The sequence below is a fragment of the Motacilla alba genome, chromosome 5 (genome assembly GCF_015832195.1).
Source record: "Motacilla alba alba isolate MOTALB_02 chromosome 5, Motacilla_alba_V1.0_pri, whole genome shotgun sequence".
NCBI classification, from domain to species: Eukaryota; Metazoa; Chordata; class Aves; order Passeriformes; family Motacillidae; genus Motacilla; species Motacilla alba.
In genome coordinates, this window is record NC_052020.1 from 49,814,746 (window position 1) to 49,842,631 (window position 27,886).

At 45.7% G+C, this 27,886-nt stretch overlaps 1 protein-coding gene across 2 annotated transcripts in view; it reads right to left on the reverse strand.

Annotated features, from left to right (window-relative positions):
• Window positions 1-60: 60 nt before the first annotated feature.
• Window positions 61-27,886, reverse strand: part of CCDC85C (coiled-coil domain containing 85C) — a 107,225-nt gene continuing 79,399 nt past the window's right edge. Inside the window, exons 3-6 of one of the 2 annotated variants that reach the window (XM_038138834.1) lie at window positions 22,544-22,648; window positions 8,505-8,600; window positions 1,803-1,901; window positions 61-199 (exon numbers count right to left, since the gene is read on the reverse strand). In XM_038138834.1, coding sequence (XP_037994762.1) covers window positions 110-199; window positions 1,803-1,901; window positions 8,505-8,600; window positions 22,544-22,648 — 390 coding nt within the window. In that variant the 3' untranslated portion in view covers window positions 61-109. The remainder of the gene's footprint in view (window positions 200-1,802; window positions 1,902-8,504; window positions 8,601-22,543; window positions 22,649-27,886) is intronic. The other variant, XM_038138836.1, reaches the window with a different exon arrangement.

The window sequence follows — 27,886 nt, forward strand, 5'->3', positions numbered from 1 at the left end:
CCCTGAAAAACCTCAACCCCAACTCCCACAGAACAGGCAGCCAGAAACACTGAGCTCTGCCTGTTTAGTCTTCACAGAATCCATCACTTCAGTCGCCAGGACAGTGCTCCTACAAGGGACCCTTGAACTGGTTTCCTGACAGATGTTGCCTGATGGAGGGTTTGGAGCTCGCAGCATCACCCAGCTTTCGCCAGACAACCTGCAAGAAGAAATAAAGGGTTTGGGGAGAAAAAGACAGGAATTAAAATTAAAAACAAACAAACAAACAAACAAACCAAACAGCAAAGCCACTGAGGAATAGCAATATTGTTTTAATTTCAGTCTGAAAGCCAAAAACCAGCCCTTTCCTAGAGCTGGGCTGCAGTTCTCAGCAGGGACACTGGATGGCATTTTTGCACCAGTTTCCAAGATAAAAAACCCATTGATGCATTTTTCTAATTAGTCCCTCTTGAAATTAGAACCGTTTTTGCCTGGGGTAATAGTATAAAACAAATACACTAGATTCAGAACATAAGTTCAATGGTAGGTCAGCCCTGCCATGCTTATAGAAAAGATGCTACCATGAACAGAAAAGATAATGAAAAAGATAATGATTAAAATTACATATACATGACTTTCTAAAAACATACATTTTATCACTCTAGGGCCACTATTTAAATAAAAAATAAACTGCAAAAAACTTTATAGCTGCCTTGAATCTACATGGAATGAATATTTAAAGAGAAAACAGCTGATGATAGACAAATAGAGATGAGGCAGTTTGGGAGGATGAAGTTACAGTATTTTACCTTTCCCCCAGCATAGCTACAAGGGAAATTAAGCAGACAAAATATCCTAAAAAGCAGGGCTTAATTTACTCTGGTCTTTGCTTTGCTTATAGGGATTCAGCAACCAAAGTGAAGTGCCTCAGCCCTTGCCAAGGATGCTCACAGTGATTTAGCTCGGCAAGCTGCGCTTGTGTTCACACCCTCTTTTTAGGGTTAAGGTGGGTCTCAGAATTTAAAAAGAGCATTAGGCCACTCTCAACTGCTGGAAGGCTCTAAATGATGCCACCTGGGCCCACCTCTTATGTGGACTTCAAAAAAAGAAAGCTCATAGGCATTCTCCTCCCTGCTCTGGGCAATTGAACGGCACATCCCCAGCTGCAGGTGACAGGCGGCTCAGGCTGTGTTCCAGCAGAAACTCAAACTTTCTGTTCAAAGCCAGAGCACGGCCAAGGTGCTCTGAGGCTAGAGGCAATGCCATGAAGCAGCCACTGCAGGACAGAGGCTGGGTATGAGTGCTCACCATATGGGGTGTGGCCAGCTCAGTTAACAGTGTGGGTGCCCAAAACATCAGCAGTGTTAACAGCACCCCACTTATCATGATGCTGTTCAATGCCTCCAGACAAGATTCTCCCTCTGACATTACCATGTGGTTTAGGCTCAAACCCGTTCAAGCTTTACAGCTTTAAACACGGCAAGCAATTGTTGCTTAACCCAAACAAAGTCCTGAAAGGCACAGGTGGAGACAATTGCTAACAGGACTCTCCTAGTCAGGGAGAGCCATCGCACATCTCTGGTCAGCTAGACTGGCTACTCCACTGCCCGGAGTAGCAAAGTGGGAACTATCTACTGAAAAAAGGCTGCTCTGTGCAGTGAACAAGGCACCCAGATTACCCACAACAGTGGTCAGCAGAGCCTCCACTCTTCCCTTGCGCCTATGGACCTCACGAGGCTTACATGCAGCAGATCCCTGTTCCTCCATACTTTTAACAAAAGACCACAAAGGGAGCCCCAAGAGCTGCTGGGAGGAGTTCTTACATTGCACATTTCACGAACAATTGCCTTCTCCTTTTCACTTAGGTCTTCTTCATAGTTGTCTTGCATTTGCCTGTCCAAATTTTCATGGACCTCAAGGACCTACAAAAAAACAGCATCACAAAACCATTATGATCCTCAAATAGTCATTCGTGTCCCTAAGAACATCATTAACAAGTATTTAAATTGGCAGGATTCACAAAGCCGCAAGACAAGCAAAGACAAACGTGACATCAAGCTGGGGACCTCCATCCTCCCTGTTCTCCCAGCCATGTCCTGCCTCTGTCCCACCACCTTCATGGTGTGGCTGCTGCTGGTCCTGGAGAGCATTGGCAGCAGGTTGCTTGTGCCCACAAGTGCATCTCTTCCAGGAAGGCTGCTGGTAGTCCCACCTTCCGGGCAGCACCCCAACAAGCATGATGTTGTTCCTCACCATGTGCTGCCCACACCCCAAACCTCTAGATCAGCTCAAGTTGTAGCCAGCCCTGGCCTGCCACTCCCACTGTCCTGGCCATCCCCACAGAGCTCCTTCAGGGAGGAGTGCCCAGCTGTGGCCAGCTGGTCCCTTGATCACAAAAGGAGACTGCTGGGGCTAAAGGCAGCCCTCATTTCCAGCTGGAAACACTGACCCAAGGGATACCCCTCTGTCACACCCACATGCATTCCGACAGTTCCTCCAGACAGGCACGTCCCACAAGGTGGGCACAGCACAGCACAGGAGCCTCCAGGTTTTACTCTTGCCTCTGTGTTGATTTACACACCTCACCCAGGGCTTCACCACTGATGAGCCAGGTGGTCAGCTCAGTGTGCAGGGTCAGAGATCCTGCAACCACCCAACATCATCAAACAGCATGTGGTCTCGTTCACCACGAAGTATCCACACACACAGGAAGGTGTACTACAGGTGTAGATGTAGGAATAAATATTCCTGTACATCCCAGGGAGGTACAGAGCCAGGTGCCATGCTAGGATGGGTTTCAGCCTTTGCTGAGGTATAAACAGCATTGGCTGCTCCACGAAATGGAATACCAGGGAAGATTATCCCCAGGTCTGCTTCAGCACAGCAATCCTGCTGTACTCAAAATTAGTTACAAACAAAAATAGGTCATTCTCCTAGGGCCTGTAGCCTACTTGGGACAAGTCTTTGCACAGATAGGAATTATCTACATCCATTTTGAGAAGGGAGGAAGAGCAAGAGGGATGCAAAAAGCATGTACGTGCTGACAAAGAGAGCATCTATTTTCTGCTAAAGAGGAGGGAATTAATTATTGATCCAGCTGGACTCGCACATTGAACTTGCTTGTCTGGAGCCCGTGTGCTTCCAAAGCTGGCTGCACAGCCAGCAGCCTGCAGGAGCACATCCTGCCATGGAGCTCCAGGGCTGCCTGCCTGGCAGCCAAACATTGGCTGTGTCCACAGGGCAAGTGTCAAGGACACCATGGGGGAGATTAGTTAAAGATCACATCAGTCCCAGCCTCTGCTTTCAAAGGCCATCCATCTTGCAGGTACAAGAGTCTCAGTAGACTAAAAGAAACTGTTTTTCTACAACTTGTGCTTAAACTAAACCCACATTCCTTAGTCCAGGAGGTGTGAAAAGGTGGCAGAGGATATTATTTCTTTCAGTGGAAATGTATTTTAATAGTGTTAACCAGGCAGAGCTGGAGCTGAAAGATGATCAGATGGAAGTTATGTTTGTATTTAATTTCTGAATCTCATTTACCCTGGAAATTATCCTGCTTCCCAGGCTCAACCCATGTCTGGCTAGGCACTTTGTAAAGAAATGTTATTAGCATCTTGGGTATGGGAAAATGGGACCCATAGTGATAAAACACAACAGCCTATCCAGGAAAGGCATGTTGGAAGAAAATACACTCTGAAGAGTGGAATAACCTCCTGAAGAAAGACAGGAAGGCCTTTTCTTAGTGCTGACCCAGCCCCAGCTATTCTCAGATGCTGCCAGATGCCTCCTCAGCTGTTTAAAAGGACCAGGTTAATGTTCCTCCAGTTACACCACTGGGGAATACAAACATGCCTTCACATCAGCTATCTATGGATCAGCTAAAGTTCAAGGACTGAGCTTTCAGTGTGGCTCTAAGAAACCGGGGTATGTCCTTCTGTGATTTCTGCCACCTCTCAACCCAGGAGCCTAAAGGAAGCAGACAAATGTACCCCAGGCTCTAAGTAGCTCATGCCATCCCCTGCTTTTTGCTTTTCATCAAGCTGCACTGACAGCACTGGGTCCTTTGTTGACACAGCAGCCCTTCGTGATTCCCTGGGTAAAATGCCAGCCAGTGAGAGCAGCCTGCTCCACTCGGGCATGGGGCTGGACTGGGAAATGCTGCTCTCCTGCACAGGGATGTTACTTCCCAAAAACAACTTTCACCTTGCTCTCGGTGGGCATGCTGGCTTGTCTGGCATTTTCCCTGCTGATACATAAACTGAGGAATACCTCAAGTGTTCTTTGAGACCACACTGATGTCTGTGAGCAAGGCAGTGTCACCTCAAAGTCACCTGATGCCACATCGCTTCTGACTTGCTGTACTGACCCCATATGGCCAAAGACGTTTTAAAAACAAATATCCAATCAAAAAAAACATCACTAAAGAGTCTAAATGACACTAGTACAGCTTTGGAAGGGAAGCTAAAGTTGAGGTACTCATTTCTGTAACACAAAGCACGCTGAGATTGAGGGATACTTCCCAAATTGTGCAAACCTCACTAATTTTGTTGCTTCATAAGTCAGCTGGACACAGCACTGGGAAATATCCTGCTTCAACAAGGGAACAGTCCATACGCCCTGCTAGGATTTTTCCCTAGTTTTGGAAGGCCAAATCCTGTCTTCACAATTAGTGGGAGTGATGACCACCTGCTTGATAGCCCTGTGTGCATGGAAGAGGTCCAGGCTGCTGCTGTGGGGGCAGCTGGGTTATAGGCTAAATGTCATTCTTTCACATTTGTCTCCTCATCACCTCCCCACGTCTTTAGCAGGTTTGCTCAGTTCCTAAGAAAAGTGCTTTGATGTTCAGTGAGATACTGAGCTGTAGCATATGTACCTTTTATTCTTGTTAGCAAAAACAGCTGTTAGGAGTGCCAACCTGTCATCTTGCTCCTTATTTGGTAGGTGCAAACAAACAAAACTATTTCAGAAGGAAAAGTAAAGAAAATCCTAAACACGCTCAAGGAGGAACCTGTGTTAAATTGCAGGCAGTACTTCAGCCACATAGTATTTAGCTGGCAGAAAATGCCAAGGGAAAAGCCCAGGGGATATTACGTATGTGGGTGCAGACAGAGGCAGTCCAGTGGCCCTGCAGATCCATGTGGAGGGGACAGTCCCTCAGTGGCTTTTGCTTGGGCAGAGACCCACATCCTAGCAGCCTCATCACTTGTAGACAGGCTTGCATGCAAGTGTTCCACAAGACAAGAGGAGCCAACTGCACAGAATCATGGAATAACAGAATGAATGGCATGGATGCCATTCATTAGAGCAGATTGCTCAGAGCCCCACCCGGCCTTGAAGGGATTTCCAGGGACAGAGCATCCACAGCTTCTCTGGGCAACCTGCGCCAGTGCCTCACCACTCTCACAGTAAAGAATTCCTTCCCAACAGCTAATCTAAACCTGCCTTCTTTCAGTTTAAAAGCATTGTCTCTTGTCCTGTCACTATGTGACATAAAATTCCTTCTCCCTCTTTTTTATGAGCCCCCTTTACAGGACTGGAAGGTGCTACAAGGTGCCTCTGGAGTCTTCTCTTTTCCAGGCTGAACAACCCCAGCAGCCACAGCCTTTCTTCACAGGAGAGGTGCTCCATCCCCTTGATCATTTTCACTGCCTTTCCATCTCTCCTTGCCTTTTCTTGCAGCAAGGAGCTGGCCTGCTGAGCCATAAGGACTTCCTTTCTCAACCAAGCAGACTTCTTCCAATGTCTGCTGTGGTACAGCCAAAGCACAAAGTCTCATTTGCAAGCTGCTCTCTTCTCAAGAGAGAGTCACAGTCCGTATCACAGGAGGTGAGGGTCTAAGGCAGCAGCTGCATCCAGCTTCCCGCATGCTGGCAGTGGAAAAGCTACCCAGTTCTGCAGGGGGCAAATAAGACCTACTCCATATGCTACAGCATGATGTGGCAAAAAGAGGTCTGCAGCTGGAGACCAACACCTACTAACTATTTCACTGTGCCACAAGGGAGGAGGAGAGATTGAGACCATGACCAGATTCCTCAGTCTTTCAACTTCCAGATGATCCTTGGAAATGGGCCACAGGATGGAAAAGTAGACACCTCCTCATCCCTCTGTGCCACACTGACCTACAGGAGAATTTCCTCCTCACTTCTAATGTGAGAGAACATTTTTAGCCTCAAGTGAGTGAACAGGACACATCACGTGAAATCATCTATGCCCCATGAGATGTAACTGCTATGTCACCTGCTTCCTGACTCCAGCCATGGCAATTTCCAGGGTTTTGGAGACAGACAAATGCACCTCACCAGCCAAACTATGAAGTCGCAGAAGAGAATTTCTTCTGAATTTCTTCTAGCCCTTCCTAAGAATCCACAAAGCTCTGAAGCAGAGAGATTACTAATATGTGCAAACAACCAGCCATCCAAGTTCCTTTCAATTCCTTTACATGAATCATTGCACCAGACCTTCCAAACTTAATTTCCAGTTTCCATGAATCTTCCTCATTAATTTTCAATCCTTTTCATATGTTTATCAAATCACATCTTAAAACCATTTATGTTTCTTGCCCTTAGTGAGAAATTCAGTCCTGCAATGCCTAAAGCAAACAAGAAACTAATTGCTCCCCAGAATATGATCATAATCAATTTATAAGTATTTGATCTTGTCATTTAAAAACACTACCAACTCTGCTTAATACTATTCCTCACCACCACCTTGCCAAATGCAATGAAGAGCAGGAGCAGAAAGGTATGAACTCCACAGTTTGGAAAGAAAAAGCCAACAGCAGTAGTCTGGGCTGCATCAGAGCTTTGATGATCAAATGCAATCAAAGACAAATCAATACAAAGTGACAGAAAAACAAAGGTTCACATGGGTTTGCAACATTCTGCAAGGCAACAGTTTAGCAGATCCATCTGTAAGTATATATATATATATAAATATATGTATATACACACACACAGAGGAGAAATGTCACCCACAAGCACATTGCAGCATAGTACAGGATGGAGCTTTCTGATTGCACAGAGCCATTCGCAACAAGCAAAGAAGAAACTTATTGGAAAACACAGGACAAATATATGGCAGCAAGTGAACTGCCACTTGTGTGGTCAGCTCCTTTGGGAACAAGCAAAAACTGTACTAAAGGTATTTCTTAATCCTTGACCATGCTGGGCATCCTCCTCTTAAGGAGTTATACAATCAATCAGTAGAATTTATACAATTTGGATGTATAGTCTCAAGAAAGCTGAAAAATCAAGATTTTCAATTTGAAGGATCATTTATAATTTAAATTCTAATTAGATCCAAATGTAATCAAACTTGTCTTGCCTTTAACAACTACTTGAGAAATGGTGGCATTCAATATCCTCCTGGGATCTGGCAACTGCCCAGTGGAACCCATATCCTTGCCAGCCACACTACTGCTTTGCCTGACATTTGTTGGTTTTACCACCACCACCACATCTGTCCTGGAGCCAAGAGACCCTGGACAGACATGCCATACTAAGATAGAAACACTAAAAATTATAAAATTTAGGGAATTTGTGGATCATAACCATGAGCAACATCTGCGCCATTTTTTTATGTGTCAGAGGTGGAAAGGTACACAGCAGAGAGCTTTGTAAGCATCTGTCTCCAGGTCTAAGATCATCCAAGCTGGTGATGCCACTGCTGGACCTTTTTTCCAGCTATGACCACAGGGATCTGAGCTCCAGAGCAGCCATCCAGGAATCCTCCTTTGAGTTGATGTAATCTTTTTAACCCTGTACAAAATTCTTCAGCTTCAGTAAATCCAAATCTATATACCACTACATTTCAACCAAAGACTAATTTAGTTAAGAGACTTTACAGCTATCTCTATTGCACCTTGTAAAGGATTTGTGCTTCTGTGTCTCTCAGATACTCAGAAATATCTTGCTTAACTAGTTAAACATGTAGCACTGGGGAATTAGACTTTTTCTGCTAATGGATGGTCACTAGAACCTGAAAGCTGCTGTGAAATCACAGTGCAAGTTTTCTCCTTTAACTCACCCACCAGTCTCCCATGGTCTCACTGTCAATAGTCCTGACTTAATCCCTACTGATGATGCTCATCCTACATGGGTAGGATGCCATTGTATGCTGTATATTTTCATAAAATAAAATATTTCTCCTTTGAAGACTGCTGCAGGATTTTCAATAACAAAATATATGAGGAAATGCAGTTTTTGTGTCCCTTTTTAAAACAGCATTTCAGTCACCACTGTCACCCCAGCGACCCAGTTTACACAGGACCGATGAACACAAAGGGCAACCAACACTTCCAGCATCAGCAGCTTTTATTGGAGGTTTCCAATCCCCAAAAAATAGCTGTGCACTATCTCTGCAACTATTTAAAACAATGCTTATTCATCATTATACAGCTGCTGGTTACCAAAATCCTGCCCGTGTATTAACTTTCTGTGTTCAGTTGCTCCCACAAGCAGAGCCAATGTCACAGCTCTGTCACTCAGGTACAACACAGGACACCTCAGAGCCCCACACAGCCTCACCTTCATAGCATGCACCACAGCCTCTGGCTTCTGACCCACAGGGACATACCCCACTGCAGGAGAAGATGCAAGATCAGATGTCATGCGAGCTGGTCCCTGTGGAAATCAGATAAAATATGTGTTAATTCCCCTTTGGGTGATTTAAGCAAGGATGAAGAAAATATTCCGAAAATTTGACCACTAGCTAGTCTCAAACTTAACCCCCTTAGCCACCTTCAGTGTCAAAAGACACCACTACACCTTCCTCACAAGTCACTTGATTTGACACCATTTAAGTACCAGCACCCAGTCTAGATGTGTTCAGGCAGGAGATCACCCTGGTTTAAATCCTAATTGATTCAAGAAACATTTTTTGTTCATTTAGGATAGCTTTCCACAAGGACAAGATGAAACAGTACTCCTCCTTCTAGACACGGGAGCAATGCAAACAAGATGATTTTCCAGCATAAAAGAGTCGTTTCTAAGAAGCTGTGTTCATGAAAGAAACAGTTGGCATAACTTCATTGCTTCTCTGGCAGCGCTTTCACATAGACATCAAGTACTGATCTTCAGCTACAGAGAAAATTGTGAAAGCAACCTTAAAACAAGCAGATGTCCAAACCTAATGTCGGCTGGGTTTGTTTCCAAAATGCTGGCCAGTCCTCCTGCATGAAGGATTCCATTGGGAAAGATGCCGAAATTACATTTTACAAAAGATTTCTACTGTCCAACCAGCCTTGTAAGCATTTTTCATAGGGCTTTCCTTTTTTTAAAGGCATCCAGTTTGAATTATGAGAGACACAATATCTTTATTCAGTGAGATGCACCCTGCCTGTCCCTAATATTTTTACATTGCTTTGTAACTCCAGGAGAAATCAACAATGAAATCATTGACCAAACTTGTATTTAGCCTTCACATCCTTTAGGAAACACAAAGAATTATTATACTTGGGGGCCTCTGAAAGCAAATTAGGATGGCAGAGCGGCATGTAGCACCATCAGAGGAATGCTCTCACACACAACACACGAGGCACTCCATCCACGTCTTCCCCGCTTCAAAAACACAGCATGTTTTATGCTTTGTCTCAGCACTTTGCCTGCCATGCCAAGGCCAGCAAGTTAGCTGTGCCAGAAGAATCACAGAATAATAGAAACACAGAATGGTTTGGGTTGGAAGGGACCCTAAAGATCCTCTAGTTCCAACCCCCCGCCACGGGCAGGGAACCTTCCACTAAATCAGGTTGCTTAAAGCCCCGTGCAGCCTGGCCTTGAACACTTCCAGGGAGGGAGCATCCACAACTTCTCTGGGCAACCTGTGCCAGTGCCTCAACACTTTTACAGTAAAGGAGAACCAATGGAGGGGCACTTTCTTTCAGAACAGCCAGAGGCTGGGGAGGAAGCACTAGAGACTAGATCCAGCCAGTCTACAGCTGCAAAATGGACTACAAATTTTTCACAGGTCTGGTAAATGCAACAGAGTCCTTCCAGAATCATCTTCCCACAGAGGTCAGAGACACCAACACATGCATAATTACTCTAGCTTCATCACGAAAGATGCTTTCTTTCCATAAATGAGCAGCTTCCTGACAAAAGAAAGAAGAATATTCAGGAGTTTGTGGTCGTACTTGATATGGATCTTCACCCCAGGCCCTCTTCAGAACTAACACAGGAAACGCCAAACAAAGGTCTAACATCTAGTATTTCTTTGGAGTTGAGAGTAGTATGACAAAGTTAAAAGGAATTCTGCTGGATATTGCTGCTGACAACATTTTAAATACAGTTTCCTGGCCAAACTAGAGTAGATCACGAGGTCTCCCATATGAAAGACAGCAGCAGCTTCTCCTCACATAACTGAAGGCACTAATGAGCTACAAAGCACTTCCATGATCACAATCACTCTCAAAATTATTACAGAATACAAATGAAACAAAAATGATTAGAGAGAAATGTTTTTTCTAAAGAGCTTGATCATACTTAACCAATCACCATACTGGCAAGATAAAAGCACTCTTGCAAACACAGTGATATACTGGATATATTATATCACACAAAAAGCATTCAAAGGGTCACCTTCCTTCTCAGACAAAGGCACTCAACTGAGTGGCCCCTGAACACAGGTAGAGAATTTGACTGAAGAAGGGAAAAATAACTTTAAAGAATGAGAAAAGCAGCAAAAGAGGTAGACCCAAAACCTGTAGTTAAAGTGACAGATTACTTCATTTCTAAAATAGGCATGATCCTAGATCCTTAGCTTGGAAGTCAAAAGCCCCAGCCACCAGAAAGAGATGTCCAAATTGCTGAGTGCCATCATCAGCAATGGTGAGTGAAGCACAGGGCCACACCACTGAGCCATTGCCCCAGACCACAGAGACCTCCCCAGCAGGCCAGGCTGGTGCTAGAAAGATCAAACACACATGTGAAGAAGGCGGGGGAGCAAGCATGGATCTCACCAACATCCCCAATCTCTGCAGCTAAGGGATCCAACCAGTAAAAATGCACACACAGCTAAGGGTGGCTCCGTGTTCATCACTGCAGGCAGTGCTTCTTGTGCAGCTGCACCCTTAGGGAAGGCTCTTTCCAGACACACAAAGAGTCAGCATTTTTTAAGGGGTTGGTGCTTCGTTCCCACTGATTTCATGTGGTTCACAAGAAAGAAAAAAAAAAGCTTCAGCCAAACTCCTATCAGCTTCCTGCACAGAGGCACACATAAAGGAGGCCAGAACTGAGGGGACTGCAGTCAGCAGGGAAAGAAGTGACAACATATCCAGCAGGATATATGGCCAGCAGGATGCATGGCCAGCCTTTGGAGGATGGAGGAGAGGAAAATGGGCAGAGTTCACCAATAGTGTTAGCAGAAGAGGAGGAAATGGAAGGAATTGGAGATAAGGTCAAGGTTGCTATATTGGAAAACTGCCAAAGTGGGAGATGGGAGGGAATGGGAAGGAAGAGGAGGATGTGTATTTTACCCAGCAGGAAACCCATTGAGGTGAAATGCAGAGGAGAGGGAACCAGAGATTTGAGATAGGAGATTGGAAGTAGGGCAGGGAAAATCTCAAGAAGTGAGTGTTAAAGTAGTAAGTAAAATTGCACAGATGGAGGAGATTCCTCATGCCTAGAACAGATGCATTTGGAAACGGTAGGCAAGAATTCCCACAGCTGCACCCCAGCACTCCAACTCAGCTAATCTGAGGACCCCCATCACTACAGAAACCCATGCCCTTCCTGTTCCCTACAGCTGACATTTTCACAGACATAGGAACACAACTGACTCAGCACCCTGGCAGACAATAATAGCAAGGTTAATCTGGTTACATCCTAAGAAGCAGAAATTGTCCATATAGGCAAAAAGCAACATGGTGTGTTTTGAGGCAAGTGTCACTCTCAGTTTCCTCTCCCCATCTGGTTTTGTCGAGCACGCAGTCTTTGTATTAGATGCACATATGGCTTTTCCACTTGCTAGGTTTTTATAGTGTTTGGTAGTTCAGAGGTGGTTTACTCTTCACCCTCAGATATCTGGCTGAGGCATTATGTAATTGTATAAATGAATGGTGCTACAAGACAGCTCAGCCGTCACCAAAAATGCCATTAAAATTTATAATAAAGATGTTGAGAAATAGCATACCACTTCCAGCTGCATCCACAGCCACAGTCACCCCAGCAAAGGAAGAGCTGCCCAGCAGTGAGATTACCAGTCTAATTAAGGAGAGGAGTATAGGTTATGTCTCTGAGTGTCCAGATGCTTGCAGGAAGCACCTTTCTTCCCTATGCACAGGGTTTATCAACCACTGCACCTCTGAGACCCAAGATAGTTCTCCTTAAGAAGCAAAAGTCCCAGGGAACCAGAGGCTGTGGAGCTGTGTGTGACCCACCCTAAGCTTCCTCAGCAAGTTGGTGCTTTTGCTTCTGTCCAAACACTGTGGCTGCTCAGAACTCTCGAGATTGCTGTGGCACAGACCTCTGATGTGCTCTGATGAGCACAGACCTCTGATGAGCTCAGCCTTCTCTCTGCTGCCAGGATGGTTCTGGGACTGCAGCATCCTGAGAGGGTCCTAATGAGATTCTCTGCATCCCTCAAGGGAGGACAGTGCCAAGTACCCCACATCCAGGCCCTTTTCCACAGGGAAAACCACAACAAGAGCTATTCCTCTGCTGCCTCTGTGCAGACAGCAGTACTGAAGCACCACTGAACACATTTCCCTTTCAGCCCTCACTTGTTCCTCCATTTCAAGTAGATCAGTGCTGAGTATTTGCTGGTATCAGTATGGGACCAATGCACTTCTCAGAGCTTACTGCTCCAATGTGGCATCAGTCCCCTCCCCATCCCACCCACCCCATATCACGCACACAAAACCCACAAATCTACCAGAGAAGCTCAATTCTATCTGAGACCCTCCCAGAAACCTCTCTCTGGAGCTGGCAGGGCTTGTCTCCAAGTCTGTACGGAGAGTCACAGACCAGCTGTATAATTGACTAAGAGAAGAGACAAACTCTGCAGTCCCTCATGCCAGAGCATCCTTGAAGCAATATGCTACATGCAGGGGTTCAGTTCCCCAGTTCTCTGTTGCTAGAATGACACTGACACCCTCCAATCCAAAGCAGAAAACAAAGCAAATCAAAGTAGCATTCACTGCCCCAGACAAAAACCATCAGCAAAGCAATAGTGCTAATGTGAGAAAGAAAATCCCCAGACCACAAATAGTGCCAATGATCCTTTTCAATCTGACACCAAAAAAATGAAGAGCAGAGGCCTCAACTTGCAGCTGCTGGCAAACATCTGCTGCTAAGTGTCACACCACAATGTCATTACCAGTGTCTAAGACCAAGTTTCCTAATGAGTCCTTGCTGGCTCTATCTGGTTGCATGGGGTGTGGTCCAGCACAGATGCTGACAAGCACTGCCATGGATACTCCATTCCTGTGCGTTTGCAGGACCAAAATGAACAAGACTGTCTGCAATAGGGCACGTTGCAAAAGCCCAATAATGACACACCTCCACGGAGGTAAAGTAAGGCTTAAAATATGAACACCTCTTCATAACAATGGGAATGCTTTGGAACCCAAAAAGAAAAGAGCCTAACTGGGGATGACAGGTGTCTGCTCTTTTACAGGTTTTGGATCAGAAATTAAAAAAAAAGAACAAAGAAATTGTGATAAACAATTTCTCCTTGATTCCTCCAGGGATCTGAAAAGACATGAGACCTTGGGCCTGCCATCAGTTTTCAATCTCTTTTTGCTCAATTATATTCTGTCTTTTAATGACACCCTTTCCTATCTCACCTCCAAGAGAGCAATTCCTGATCTACAGAAAGACTGAAAAAGACTAGGTTTCAAAGCCCAAAAGAGAACATCATGCTGGTTTTACTTCAGCCAGCAGGCACAACTTAGGCTCTGGGGATGCTTCAGACCAACATGGAACATATGAGCAAATATTAATGCTTCTGAACCTCACATCTTCCCCTTGCCTTCTATTAATTTTTGTCTCCCATTTCAAAAAACAAGCATTTAGAATTCAAACCCGATTATATAAGCCACATTTTTCTAATGGCATACCTCAGACAACATTAAAGCTAAATGGAGTCATATCAGACACCGTGAAGTTTTTATTGCCGAGACAGAACACAGAAAATTACATTACATCAGGCACTGTCAGACAGCTCACAATAAAATTCCCAGGCACGTCTATTTCTCTCACAGTGGTTTTGTTTCCAACCTGCTTACCCAGATTTGAATTGTTCTTGGACCCTTCCTTAGCACCTGTCAACATCCAGGTGTTTTAAATAAATAAAAAATAAATAAAGGCGTCAATGCCACTCTGCAAATTAGGAACTGTTAAGAGACAAGCAGGAGGCAGTAACATGCAGTAACAGTTCATGGGAAGTGGGTGGCAGAGCCAGGCAGTACCATGGAAAGGTGCATGGCTGGCACCCCAGCGCGGGGTGCTGACAGAACAGGGGGCCCAGCACATTTTTGTTTTGTGGATGGCACATGTGGCTACAAGTTAAAGGAAGTGCCTGGAGCAGCTCCAGCCGGGCAGCGCTGGGGCAGATGGGGGAAAACCAGCATCAAAACCAAAGACTGAGAGCACAAGGCCATTCTGGCATGGGAGAAGGGAAGGCAGGGAATGCACCAAAACCATGAAGCACGGTGTCCCCATCAGAAGAGTAGCACAGGCAGCACCAAGGGCGAGCACTTGCCTCACATGGACTGATGGTCCATTCAGAATGAGAACTCTCCCTTCACACAAAGATGAGTGGCATTCCTGGGTGATCATACACAAAAAAATCTCCTGTTCCCACCAGCCTGGGAAATTCCCTGGGCCCCCTCATCATTCTGCATCCCGGGGCACATTTCCCTTCCCGTGCTCTGCAGCTGCAGAGGGGTTAGTGGCTGAAACAAAGCACCGGGGCCGGCTGGAGCATGACAAGGCTCCCGGCTGACATTCCACCCTCCCTTCCTGCAAAGTCCCTTCCCTCCCTGCTGCATCTTCTCATGCCCATGTCAGCTCTGCCATTGCCACCACGCGTGGTGCTCCTGAGGGAGCCCTGCTGCTCTCGGGGCCCTGCAGGGACAGGGCTACCTGGTGGCACTCTGGCAGCAGCCCCAGGGCTCCTTGCAGGCTACAAGATTTCCCGGAGATGCAGAGAAGTGACCAGTGCCTGCTCCTCTGCAGACCACACCTTTTTGTCACCCTACTGCAGATGATGTCAGACCTCTGATTTCTGAGCATGGGACACCCTGACAGGAGCCAGGGAGCACCTGTGTGTGTCCTGTCTGCCTGGCAGATGATCCAGAGCAGTGATGGTGCTTGGCTGTTGTTATTCCATGCCTACTGAGCAGAAAGCCTGCCAGCACCCAGCTCAAACCCAGCCACCAGCTCCTTCTGGGGCGCTTAAATGGCCACACAGTCCTACGTACCCAAAGACACAGTGGGCTGCCCTGCAGCTGCAAGCACCTGACAGCCTGCCACCAGGCACCAGGAAGATTCCTAGACAGACCCAGCTCTCCAGCACAACACAGGACGCTGACAGGGAGTGAGTTCAGAGCCATCAGTACTCTGCATTAGCATCTTCCTTATCAAATCAAGGGACTTTATTGCAGATGATAATCTCCTTTGGCATTACTTAATTTGCTGCCTTTAATCACAGAGAGCAGCTGGTCATGTAAACATTCAAATCCATGAATTAACTGCTGGGTCCACATGGGAGCCAGACAGAGCCCGTCTGTGTGTCTCAGCCACCTCCTCCTGCATCTTCATGGTGCCCCCAGCACGCACGGATGTCTGCTTAAGTAATAACAAGGACTTAGATGGCACTTTCTGATTATTAAAGAAACAATTTAACTCCTCCATTGCTTTCTCAGCAAACATCACAGACACCCAACAAAAGAATGGCTCCTCTCCCTGGCAGGCATCACACAGCGCTGGCTGTACGGGCTGTGCTGGGGCACCCAAGGGAAGGGAAGATTTCAGGGACTGCCAAGAACAAAGTCAGGACATTGTTTGCAACTGGATGTCATTACAAACAGGAAGGGTGTCTTTTCTCAGCACTGAGTTGATCGAAGCTCCAGACTCAGGAGACTCCTTGGAGCATGCAGAGCCGGTGAGTCAGCCTCCTCCGGCAGCGGTGGGGGCGAGGGGAGTGCTCACTCTATGGGCTGGCAGTGGCGCTGGGCAGCGGGGATAGGGGCACGCCGGTAAAATCACCGCCGACAGCTTCAGCTGCCCCCTTGGACTGTGAAACCGCCACCAACGTGACATTGGCAGAGCAGCTTCAGCCTGTAACCACCTGACACCAGCGAACAGAACAAGTCCGTCCAGACAGAGCAAGCCCACGGCGCGCCAGCAGACAAGTGCACTAACTCTGAGTGACTCACAGGGGCACTGTCAGCGTAAGGATTTCGAGAGGTGCTGCTACTCTTGATAAAGGAACGTCAAGCACATTTGTTTTCAGAAGGAAACGGTGGGCATTCTTAAGACTTTCATGATTTTGAAGCAAATCTGATTTGGGGATGATGCAAGTGAAAGCCTCTGAATGGGCAGAGGTGCATGCAGGCACAGGAGGGTACCTGTGCACATCTGCATGGCCCATTTGAGCCTGGCTGCCCTTCCAGACCTATGGCAGAGCAAGGGTCTGTTGTGCCCTTGACTCTCCCCCGACCCACTGCCAGTCCCACACAAAGGCACATGAAAAATGAGCATGAGAACCTACAGCAGATCCTCAAAGCAGATAAATTTTTCTTGCTTCCTGTGGTTATCTGTAAGGGTGGATTATAGGCACGGCCTCTCAGTGCCTCTTTTGCTCATCAAAACTCCCAACTTTGTCACTGCCAAACTTTGTGCTGGTCAGCTGCTATGGAGAAAAACGCCACCCACGGCTCAGAGCCTCTGCAACAGCAGCAGATGAAGGGCACCTGCTTTCAAATATGGATTGGTTTGTTCTCAGCTGCTGGTGATACATCCTGAAGCTTCACCATAGCACTCCCTGTGCCATAAATCCTGACAAATCTCGCATTTTACTTTCTCTTCCACAGCGACTGTTACTGCAGCAGCAAATCAGGCACCTTGAATTTCTCTTTTTGTCTGCTCAATAACATCCTGGTGGTATCAGTGAAGCCAGTGGGAAGGAGCTGCCTTCTGCCACGCTTCTCATGCTTCTTTCAATCATTGCTTCCCCCTGCCTAAAAAGGCACCATGGCCACCACTGCTGTGGGAAGGTGAGAAATCAGACTAGAGTCATCCTCTGACACACACCAGCTGAGCTGAGCTCACCTGACAGTGACAGGGGATGGGTTGCAGGGATAGGAGAAGGCAGGGGACCATCAGGGCACTGCACAGGATAGGCTTCTGAAGAAACAGAAGGGGCTGGGGGCATTTTGAGAGGCTGCAATGAGATGCTGAAGATGTAAATGCAGTCCTGGGGATGCCAGAGGCACTGGGCAGCCAGAGATCCCCCTACTCAGGGGCTTCATGTACAACTGTGAGGGGCTGGGGGTTCCTTGCTGGCAGTGGAGGTGTTGCTGTGCTGTGCTGGGACACCTTGGGGCCCTGTTAAGATCTCCAGTGCACCAGGTGACTCTGCAGGGGCAATCAATGCTCCAAGGGCTCCCTTGACTCTTATGGGTGCATCTTCAGGACATCACAATGAGAATAGTGTGGTGATCTCTAGCCATTTCATGCTTGATTTGAAAAGTCAGGCTGGCTTTAGGAAGCTGATCCAGTTCTTCTCCCTGAGAGGAATAGATTTACTCCCATACAGGATGAGAAGGGACTACAAGACTTGCCCTGTGTTCCCCAGTGAGACTCAAGACCAGGCTTGGGCCACGGTTACATCTCCTTGCCTACCCCAGGTTGGTCCAGGAGCCAGCTTTGTCCTTCCTCTACAGGGAGCTGAGGGAGAGACAGACAATTATCTTCTCACTTTTCTTCTGCCTTAGCCCTTGTACTGAACAGAATGGAGACCACTGTGTTTCCAGCCAAAAGGGAGAGACAGAACAGTCACTGGGGCTGAGGTTTAGCTACTATGTTCCCTCACATCACCTCTCCTCACCACTGCTCTCACAGGCTCAGCAGACAGCCAGCGCTTCAGCCAAGGACTCATCATCCCTTCCCACTCCATCTAATGGCTTCTCTTTACACCTACAGACCACAAACATTTGGGCTTGTTTTTGTAATAGCAAGTGTGCCATCTGGCAAAACGAAATACACTTCCCCCAAGTATCTCTACAAGGCAGAGGTACAAAACATGACTCCTTGTGGCAGCATGGTGGCAATCAAGGGAAGGGGCTGGTGCTGCCAGAGGTATCTCCAGGCTTTGCATCCTTCAAGAAGTGGGCACTGGAGAAAAATACAGTCAGAAACAGCATCAGGAAGCCAGAGACTCAGCAGCCCTCTAAGTTGAGTGCTCGCCGCTACATAACCGCACTACTACTTTGCATTTTCCTGTGGACCTGGTTGTTTTGGAATAGATTTAGAAGGGAAAAAGAAATTGTGTCTCCCCAGCCTGGTCTGTAGTCTATACAGACTCCTGAGAGAAGCAGCTTTGAACACTCTAACAGAAATCTCACTTTTATCTAGAGATGCTTATTGTAGTCCTCAGGGGCCTATATAAAAGGTGGGTATTGGCATCATCAGCATTGTCTTCTCAAAAAGACAAAGCTTGTCTCAGCTCTCACAGAGTGTATCTGCCAGTGCTTTCCCCAGGGATTCCCAGTTCCAGACCCAGGATGGTGCCCAGCAGACACATCCTCCTGCACCCAGATGGGGAACCACTAGGAGCTCCTACTCCTCAGCAAGGGAACACTACAAACTTGGTACTAAAACTTAAGGAAGGGGAAAGTGATGATTATTTTAACCTGTCACTCACACCCACACACCTATAAACATACATTCACACGTTCACCACAAGGTGGTCAGGGTCACTGTGTGTGGCACAGAAAACAAGGGACACCCACTAGCAAGCCCCAGTGATAGCCCTGGCATCCCTCCTCATTGACAGCGAAGAAATGGGTTCTGGGACACATTTTTCACATGCCTTAGGAGTCAGTGGTTATTACAGGCTGACCTTTATCTCAGCATCTTGCTTACCCTCCAAAAACCCTAGGAAAGTGGCTGCCTGTTGCCTCCTTTCCATCACTTTGGTCATCTTATCTACTCCTTCCTCTTGGAACCACAGGAAGAAAAATTGTGGCGTGACATTGCTCCTGTTATCAGGGAACCAGTCCTCTGCTGATGAGCCATCTGTGCTGTGGCCTTATCACAGCACAGACCTCCCAGTCCTGACACAAACCACACATCCTGTGGTGTTTACCCATTTCTTTGCTGCCAGTCACGTCTTTGGCCATCAGCACGGGCCAAAGCATCCCTTCCTTTAGAATTCCTGCTGGTGTTTTCACACACACTTTTCCACCCACACTCCATGCACACTAGCCTTAGTATTTCCATTGACTTACTCCCATCAAAAGGCAGGGTTCCCGTTATAAATCACACGAATACTGCTAGCAGATTTTAAGTCCAAGCCAGCCAGGCTAGCTCTGACTGCTGGTTCAGTAGCAAGCTCAGTTATTGACTAGCTCAGTAACAAGCTGGTTCATGTTTAATGGTGTTCTTTGCCAGTGTAGATAAATAGTTCCTCCAGGAACTATTTACTACTCCAGCTGATTTCTGAGCTTCTCAAGGTGATGGTACCACCATAAGACCAGCCATAGGAGCATAAGCAGCCCTCAGGTCACCTTCTCATGCCTGGGCACTGAGATAGGCCTGTGGCACAGCCACAGGGCAGCAGGCAGGTACATGAAAGTCTGCAGGAACACGTGTCCACATGGCAGCCAGAGCAGCCATGAAGAGGCCAAAGAGAGAGGTGCAAGCTCTGGGCCGTGCCTCAGCCCCCATATGCATCCTCAGCTGTGCTGCAGGGGTCTCAGATGTTCCCCTGGATGTGGGGGGAGTGAGCAAGCAGCTGTGTGGGGTTTAGTTGCCAGCTGCAGTGAAACTATGACCCCCAGATGCCAGGTGAGCCAGGGAATCCTCAGCAGTGCACGGCTTACAGGTACCTCAAAGACAGCTCTCATGCCTGGGACATCAGCTTACGTGAGACTGAGCAGCTCTGAGGATGCTGGCAATGGGAAAAATGGAGCCAGCCTATCCAGCTTAGTCTCATCTCAGGGAAATGGCAGGTCCCATCAGGAGCTTGTTGCTGGCTCCTCTCACGAGTCCAAGCCAGAAGAAATCCCTCACGCCCCAAAGGACACAGGGAGCCTCTGGTACGCCATGAAATGACTCCTAGAGCTGGAAAGATTGACTCTCTGCTATCAGTTCAAGCTAACATATCCATCACACCTTCCCCTGCAAAGGACAGGGTCTCATAGGCCAGACTAACCCCAAGGACTGCTGCTCCTGGATATTTGGTGACCACTGCAGACTACAGAGCAAATCTATAATTATCTGTGTGCATGAAGCCCAATGCACAGAGCGGACCTGTGAGTGTCTTCTGCTTCTGCATCTTGAGGGTGCACTGGTGTCCCTGATCCAGGACACATTACAAACACCCAGCTGTGTCCTTAACTGGGGTATATCAGAGGCCTGGAGAGCTGGAGTGATGCCTGCTCGTTACCTGTGTGACAGTGACAGGGATGAGCTGGGGAACCTCCCGAAGAGTTACACGGGCAGTGCTGATGATGGAACCCTGAATGGATGTGGCAGCTTTGAACTGACACCAACTGTCCATCACTCACCCACATGAAGCTTGTGCAGGCACAAAGAAGAATGATTTCTCACAAACTCATGCCTGCTGTCTGTTAAAAAAAGCCACAGAGAAACTCAGGTACATCTAAATATCCACTTCCGGGCATGCTCAAGTCATTCAAAGACATTTTCATGATGATTTTCATTTCATTTTCATGTGATTATTATCCTCATCACAAAAACAGTGTATCATGTCAAGCCACAAACCAAAGGGATTTTGGTAGGAATAAGCAAATAAATGGCTACAAAAGTATCTCAGACAATGTGGATTTGGATCCAAAGCTGTTTTTGTTTTTTCTCTATCAACTTCCTGCAAAGAAGGCAGAACACAGCTAGGGTGACAGATGAAAGTGAATGCCACACAGCACTCAGGCCTCTCCATAAATGCCAGGTGCCATCTCTTCCTTGAGGAAGGAGAGAAAACAGAGACAAGTAGCCAGGAAGGGCTCCAGCAGGCAGGACCATCTGCCACCAGCCCTCACACAGCCCCAGTGAGCTGCGGGGGCCAATGCTCGAGCAGAAAAGTCTCCTGCCAGCTCCCATCCCAGCACAGCTCCTCTGCAGAGAGCTGCTGGATGTATCCCAGCCTGACTGGCAAGATAAACATAAAATCATGAGTAGCAGCACTCCTTGGGGCAACCAGCACAGGCTGACTGAGCATCACCTACCTGGAGCAAAGCTGGGGACCAAAAGCCTAAGCATCAGGGAGGCAAAGCAAAATCTCCGAAATTGTAAGGCTGGCACAGCCAGACATACATCTCCAGGTTCAAGTCTCTCTGCACTCCCAATAAAGTCTCCTGTCTTCATAGATGGAGCACAAAGCTGGAAAAGTGGATATTCACCTGGACAGCTTTATCCCTCTTTTTTAACTTGAAACATCTCTATCCATCCTGCTATTTAGCAGCATAGGAAGGGGATATGCTTCCATACTTGAGTTTTATCTATGCAAAATTTATTAAATTATCATTGTGCTCTTCTTTACAACTGTAAGAGATACACTAAATCTACAGAATGACTTTTTCCCAATCAAGCAGCCAACACATGACTGGTCCTACAGGACCTGCAGCTCTCTGATCAGTGTCCCAGACATGGGGTAGGGAGGTTCTCCAGCTGGGCTGCTATCAGAATTTTGCTCACATTCCTAACACTCACAGCCCACTCCCACCAGGACTCTCCGACTGTTTCTATACTCTTCCTCTAATCTGGAAAACAGTATCACCACACAAACCTAGAGGCCCAAGCAGTGAGGGAAACAAACACCTGTCAGGGCTCCTCCGCCATGCCTGACACATGGGTGCCCTGGCACAGCAGCACAGACTCCATCTTAGGCAAGAGGCTTTAGTCAAGACTCCTGTGGTTTGGGAAGCAATGCAGGAAAATCTTAGGAAACTCAAACCTTATTTGTGATACAGAAAAACCTAAGAACTTACTCACTAAACAACCCTGTCCATGCACTGCCAGACACCTGGCAAGCTTCACCCACAACCAGCTTTTTCACAGCAGGCACAGGGCATTTACAAAGAAGAAGCTGCAGGTGTAACAAGCATCACCCTAGCTTTAAAAGATTCACAACAGCAACTGTCAGTTGACTGAAAACCCATCCTGGGAAATTGATGAACTAAATTCAGACAAAGATTAATGTTCCAGGGGCTCCCCATCCTCCCAAACATCTGCGGGTTTTAGCCGCACGTTTGCAACTCCAGCTTCAGAGTGAGCAATCACTTGTGAGAGCTCCCCTGTAATTGTCACCTGCCCCCTGCAGCCATGCCCACCTTTGGGGAAAGCCATGGCTCTGCCTGTGTAGGTAAGGAAATGTCTCTTACGTTTTGCAGGGCGTCCTGGTACTGCGGCAGCGACGAGAGCTGTGACTCAGAGTGGTACGGGGACAATCCTTTCCTCAGAGTCCGCAGGTCCCCCGTGCTGGACTGCTGCAAAGACAACGGAAAACAGGACAGGCCATGTTAATGGGAGGAAAGAAAGCTGGGGCCCTCCTGATGTCCTAGCTTTTCCCCTGACCACATCTGTCCCCTGACCTGCTCTCTTTACTTCTCCCTGCACCAAGAGTGACAGTGAACACTGCAATAAAATGCTTTTTCCACGTCTAGTCCTAGAGAAAACATCTGCAAGCAGCTGGAGGTGAGCTGTTCAAGGTCTGCTACATCAAGTGATACAGCAGGAAGGCATTTTTGTTTTACCTAAGTTCCTACATGCTCAATAAGAAACATTTGTTAAGAAGCACGTAAAAAATATTTTTAAGACTTCAGGTTAAATCAAAATCAGCAAAAAATCCACAACCCCAAACAAACAAACCGACCAACCAAAAAACCCATCCAAAAGTCCACACCAAGAGACTTTTGCTAGATTAAGGCTTTGTAAACAGTGCTACTATCATTCACCTAAGCTTGTAAAATGTGTGTTGACAGGAACAGTTTCTTATTTGGTTACAAATTTGCTTGCACCCACAGATCTTAAACACAGTCAAATAAATGAAGGTAGCAAATATGACCCTAAAATTGAAATTAATTCATTATCTGGTCATTATAAATAACCAGATAAATGCTACCAATAGTCTGCACTCACAGGGGAAGGAGCACTGGGTGTTAAGGGGAAGGAGTACTGGGTGTTAGGAGTACTGAATAATCTCCCTGAGACAAAGTTTCTGCCTTGTGTTTTTAACTCTCTCTGTAATCTTGAAATGTGAAGAATGAAAAGTGTTTATCATTTATAAAAGTGTACCCAGAAAAAGCCAATACACAAGCAGCCAAAATCAAAGGTCTGGGAGAAGATTTTATCTTCATCATCAATAAACATCTCATTAACTTTTCATATTTTTAAGAGTATCAAGCAGTGCACTGTCCTCTATTTTAAAGTTTAAAAATCATGACCTTTCAGATTTTTATGCTCTATTAAGACTTTCAACTCCCATTGCTACAGAAATTATGTTTTCTACTTCAAAAGAACCAAAGAAAAATCATTGGAGCAATAAAATTTAACAAGAAATCTCATAAATCATATCAATTGTATGTAAAACCCCCACAGTAACCCAAAGGCTTGAACATAACAGGGGCTTCGGAGACTGTTGTCATGCACAGATCTGGAAACATTGGAAGTTCATCTCAATTTCCTGCTCAAAGAGAAGAATTAATGCACTCTGAGTGGATACATTATTTTCTATCAATGTCATATATATTTCTTGTAGCTACATGGCCTGTTTTAGTTGATATTCAGCTTTGGTTTTATTTCAAAATGTTGTTTTCTTAGGTTAAAACTTCTACAGTGACCCAGTGCTTTCACAACCATTCTGGAGCCCTCACCCTATCAACTTTCCTTTTATAAGCTGTGAAGAGAAGGGCAGTTCTCAAGAAAGCCATAATGAGAAATGGATGCTAGTCCTGTATGACCCAATCTGCTGGGAACTGCTGTGTCTCACATGGAGTCAAGTGATACAGAACGAGTGCAGCATATCAGATATCTGGGATTCCCCTGAATTTATGAACAGAGAAGATGTGGCCTGTATTTCTTTCACATTTCACAACAGAGAGTCAGAGAGAGAGAGAGAGTGAGATCTGAAGAAGATAACTCCTTCTGAAGCTGAAAAGTGACTGCTGCAAAACTGAGTTTCCACTATTCCTGGGAGGTATATAATTTCAAAGAAAGGTTAGCAGGTCACAATTGAAGATGATAAGAAGACTCTTAGTTTACTGGCAGTGTCCCAGGCATGCGATGTCTCTTGGTGGTTATCCAGAAAGGATTTCACCTTGGCTGGTTGTGCTCCCACATCCCTGCTGTGTGCAACCCCTTCTCCACTCTTGCGTGTGTGTGGGGATGCAGCAACCTCCTGGAGAGGTCCTGGCACTGCTACCCACTCCTTTGAGCTGTCAGCTCAGGAACTCAGGCACTCTTCCCTGACATCTGTGATGAAGGGACACATGCATGGCCAAGGGAAAAGAAGAATAAAACAGCAGAGCCAAAATGTGAGGCTGTATCTTTGTGCTGGAGACCCCAGGGGTTGCAGATCTCCTCGAAGTCTCTGCTCCAGAAGAGTGTGTGTGGCCTCAGCAGTTTAGAGGCCATGGATTACTCGGACTTTTGCAAACCACACTGAGACCTGCAAGATGCTACATGATTATGGGGCACCAGAAATGTAAAAACAGGCCTGAGAAGAAGAGATTTGCTAGACATTTGCATCCCAGGAACTTGATGTCTTGCCCCAAAATCTGAATGGGTTGGTCTACATGGGATTCCCCAAGTGTTTCATCCCATTACAGCTTGTCCTGACAGAAAGTCAAAATGCTTTTCCCAGCTAAGGAAGGAAGACAACCAAACCAAGTCCAGACAACACCCAGTGTCACACTGCTGTTGCTAAAAACACACTAGTTTAAATTGATTTAATTAACTGCCCTATGCTCCTGCCTGAAGAAAAAGTCTGCTTTAATTTCAATTTGGCGTAAATTGGTTGAAATTGTGTTGGTAAATACACAGATACAGTCAAAACTCTGCTCTAACAAGTGTTTATAATGGATTAGTTCTATTGCTTTTTTTAAAGCAAATCCCATTTAAGACTGCACTAGCGTGTGACAAAACTATTGTTAGGTTGTTTCAGTGGCTGCTGATTATGACTCTGACCTAATGCATTCAATTTGATGGAAAGATTCCCACTGAGTTCAATGAACATCAAAACAAGCTCTTAATTAAAGAACAGAAAGGAAAAAGAGAAAAAAAAATAGGACAAGAAAAGACATCTAAGAAATAAAAACGCTGAGTAGAGATCTCTCCAGAAGAGGAACAAGGTGTTTGGAGCAGAGAGTGGGTTTGCTGGTGCAAAAAGAGTCTTCATCTGCCATTATTTATAAGATATCCCTGTCAGAGATGGGCAGAGCAAACTTTTTTCCTCCCACTGTCTGTCATAAAGCCAGTCTCTCTCATGAGCCCTCCAGTCAATGCAATTTCCTTCTATATTTTCTAGAAGTTATTTGGGAATGTATCTTACTTTACTGCTTGTGATTTTTTTACAACAGGCTACCAATCACAGCTCTGCACTATTTATCTTCCCTGCACTAAAGGGAAACGTGTGTTTTTTCACCATAAAAAGAAAACTGCTTTTCTATCTTTTTAAAATTAAAATGGTGCAGTGACATATATTCAACAGACCTCCCTAAACATCTGCACATTCCTTGGGCTTTGCTATCAGTGTTAGAGCTAAGCAGGGAAGGAAAGTGAATCCCTCATTAAAAAGCAATATGACTAATGATGCATCAGAACGAGTAGCCATTACTCCACTTAAACCTAAATTAAAAATCCTGATATTTGCATTGTCAATTCACTCACAAAATGAAATCTCTTATTACCTTACCCAATTTTCATTACTGAGATGTAAGTGGATCCCAAATTGCTTTTCTAGTCAGAAAGACATTTTAAAAGTAGAATCCCTGATCATGTCTCTTCATCATCATTGCTGGAGATTATCTCAAGTAATGGGCAACATATCTATAATAAATTATCCTTCAGGTAAAATCATTTCACATTTCTGGAGTTTCAATAAATTTATCAGCAAAATCATTTTCATCCTAACTAAAACTCTGTGGGAGCATGCAGTCTCAATTGAACTTCTATTGGAAATGTTTCCTAAGCTGAGGAGCAGAGACAGAAGGAGGAACACAGCAAAGGAGACCAAGTGAGAGTTCAGGAGGCTCACACACCAGTCCCCAGCAAACACCAACAACTGGCCACTGACTACTCCAGAGTGGCTCTTGCTCTCTTACTGTGAATATTTTTCAAACCCTAGTTATATGCATAGCTCAAAGAAAAAAAAAAAAAAAAAGAAAAAAAAAAAAAGCAAGCATGTCCTGACTTTCACAGTGGTACAAAAGTTCAAGACCTGCCCTCGGTCCAGCTCAGCACTTCTCTCCACAGCCTTGCCCCTCCTTCCCAGCTGATGAGCACAGGGACAAGCCTGCAGAGCCAGCACCTTCAACCTCCACCTGACAGCACAAACCTGTGCCACACACTGCCAGCACGGACACCCCACCGCCGTCATTCCGACACAATCACTCCTCAACACTCGCAAAAAAGGACAAAACATTTATCGATAAAATGTTCAACTAGGCAGGACTTCAGAGTGACCCCAGAAGATACCATCGGACCAAAGCCCAAGACCTTGCCAGCCTGTTATGAAACAAATGGACACAGGCATGTCCCTCCCACCAGGGAAGGGAGCTTGGACTACTCCTACCAGTGAGAAAAGAGTAGGGCCACCAAACCAAGTTTTTTAGTAAAAATAGACTGCAAAACCAACTTTTTTTCTCTGCAGAAAACAAGCAATTTGAGGGGTGGAAAGGGATATTTTCCATAACAAATAATGTATAATTTTAAACGCTTGAGATATAAATTAGTCTTGGTGCTTACCAAAGACTAAAATTACATTTAAAAAGGCCAAAACAAAACAATGAAATAACAGCAAACACTTGTTCCTATCAAAGCTTTCTATCCTGCTAGCAAAGAGAAGAAATAGAGGCCTCTGACTTTTTGACCCGCTGTGCTGAGTGATTCAATTGAAAAATAACACAAATAACACAAGAAGATGGATGGTGTCTGTGGTATTTTAAGGTCAAAGTACTACAAAGAAACATTTATTTTCCTTTTTGTTTCTGTCCAGTAAAGTCAGATCAGTGCTGTGGCCATGTTGGACCAACTGTGAAGATAAAGTGTTGAAAACTTAGAGACAAGTCAGACAAATTATCTTTTCTGCTACCCCTCAGTATTACTTCTGCTAGAAGGGAGAAAAAAGAAGACAAATATTTAATTCTGAAATACTTTGATGCAACAAAATGGACTGTTCTTAACATAAATTAAATACAGAAAGACGGAAATTTACTTGACAGCAAGTTCTCAGTATTTATGAGAGATTAGCAAAAAATGATTTCAATTAGAATTATGTTCTGAAGTGACTGTGGAAAATTAAAAAGTAGCACTGTCAGCTCCCAGTAATTCATGAATTAGCATTCAAAACAGGGTCGTTACATAAGGAGCCTTTAATTGAAAACACTTTTTTCTCCTTTCCCATAAGTTCTAACAGATGAAGGCTAAAAAGATATTTTAAAAAGTATTTAATCATAAATGATCAGTTTGATCCTGTGCCCTGTGGAAATATTAAAGCCTTCACAAAG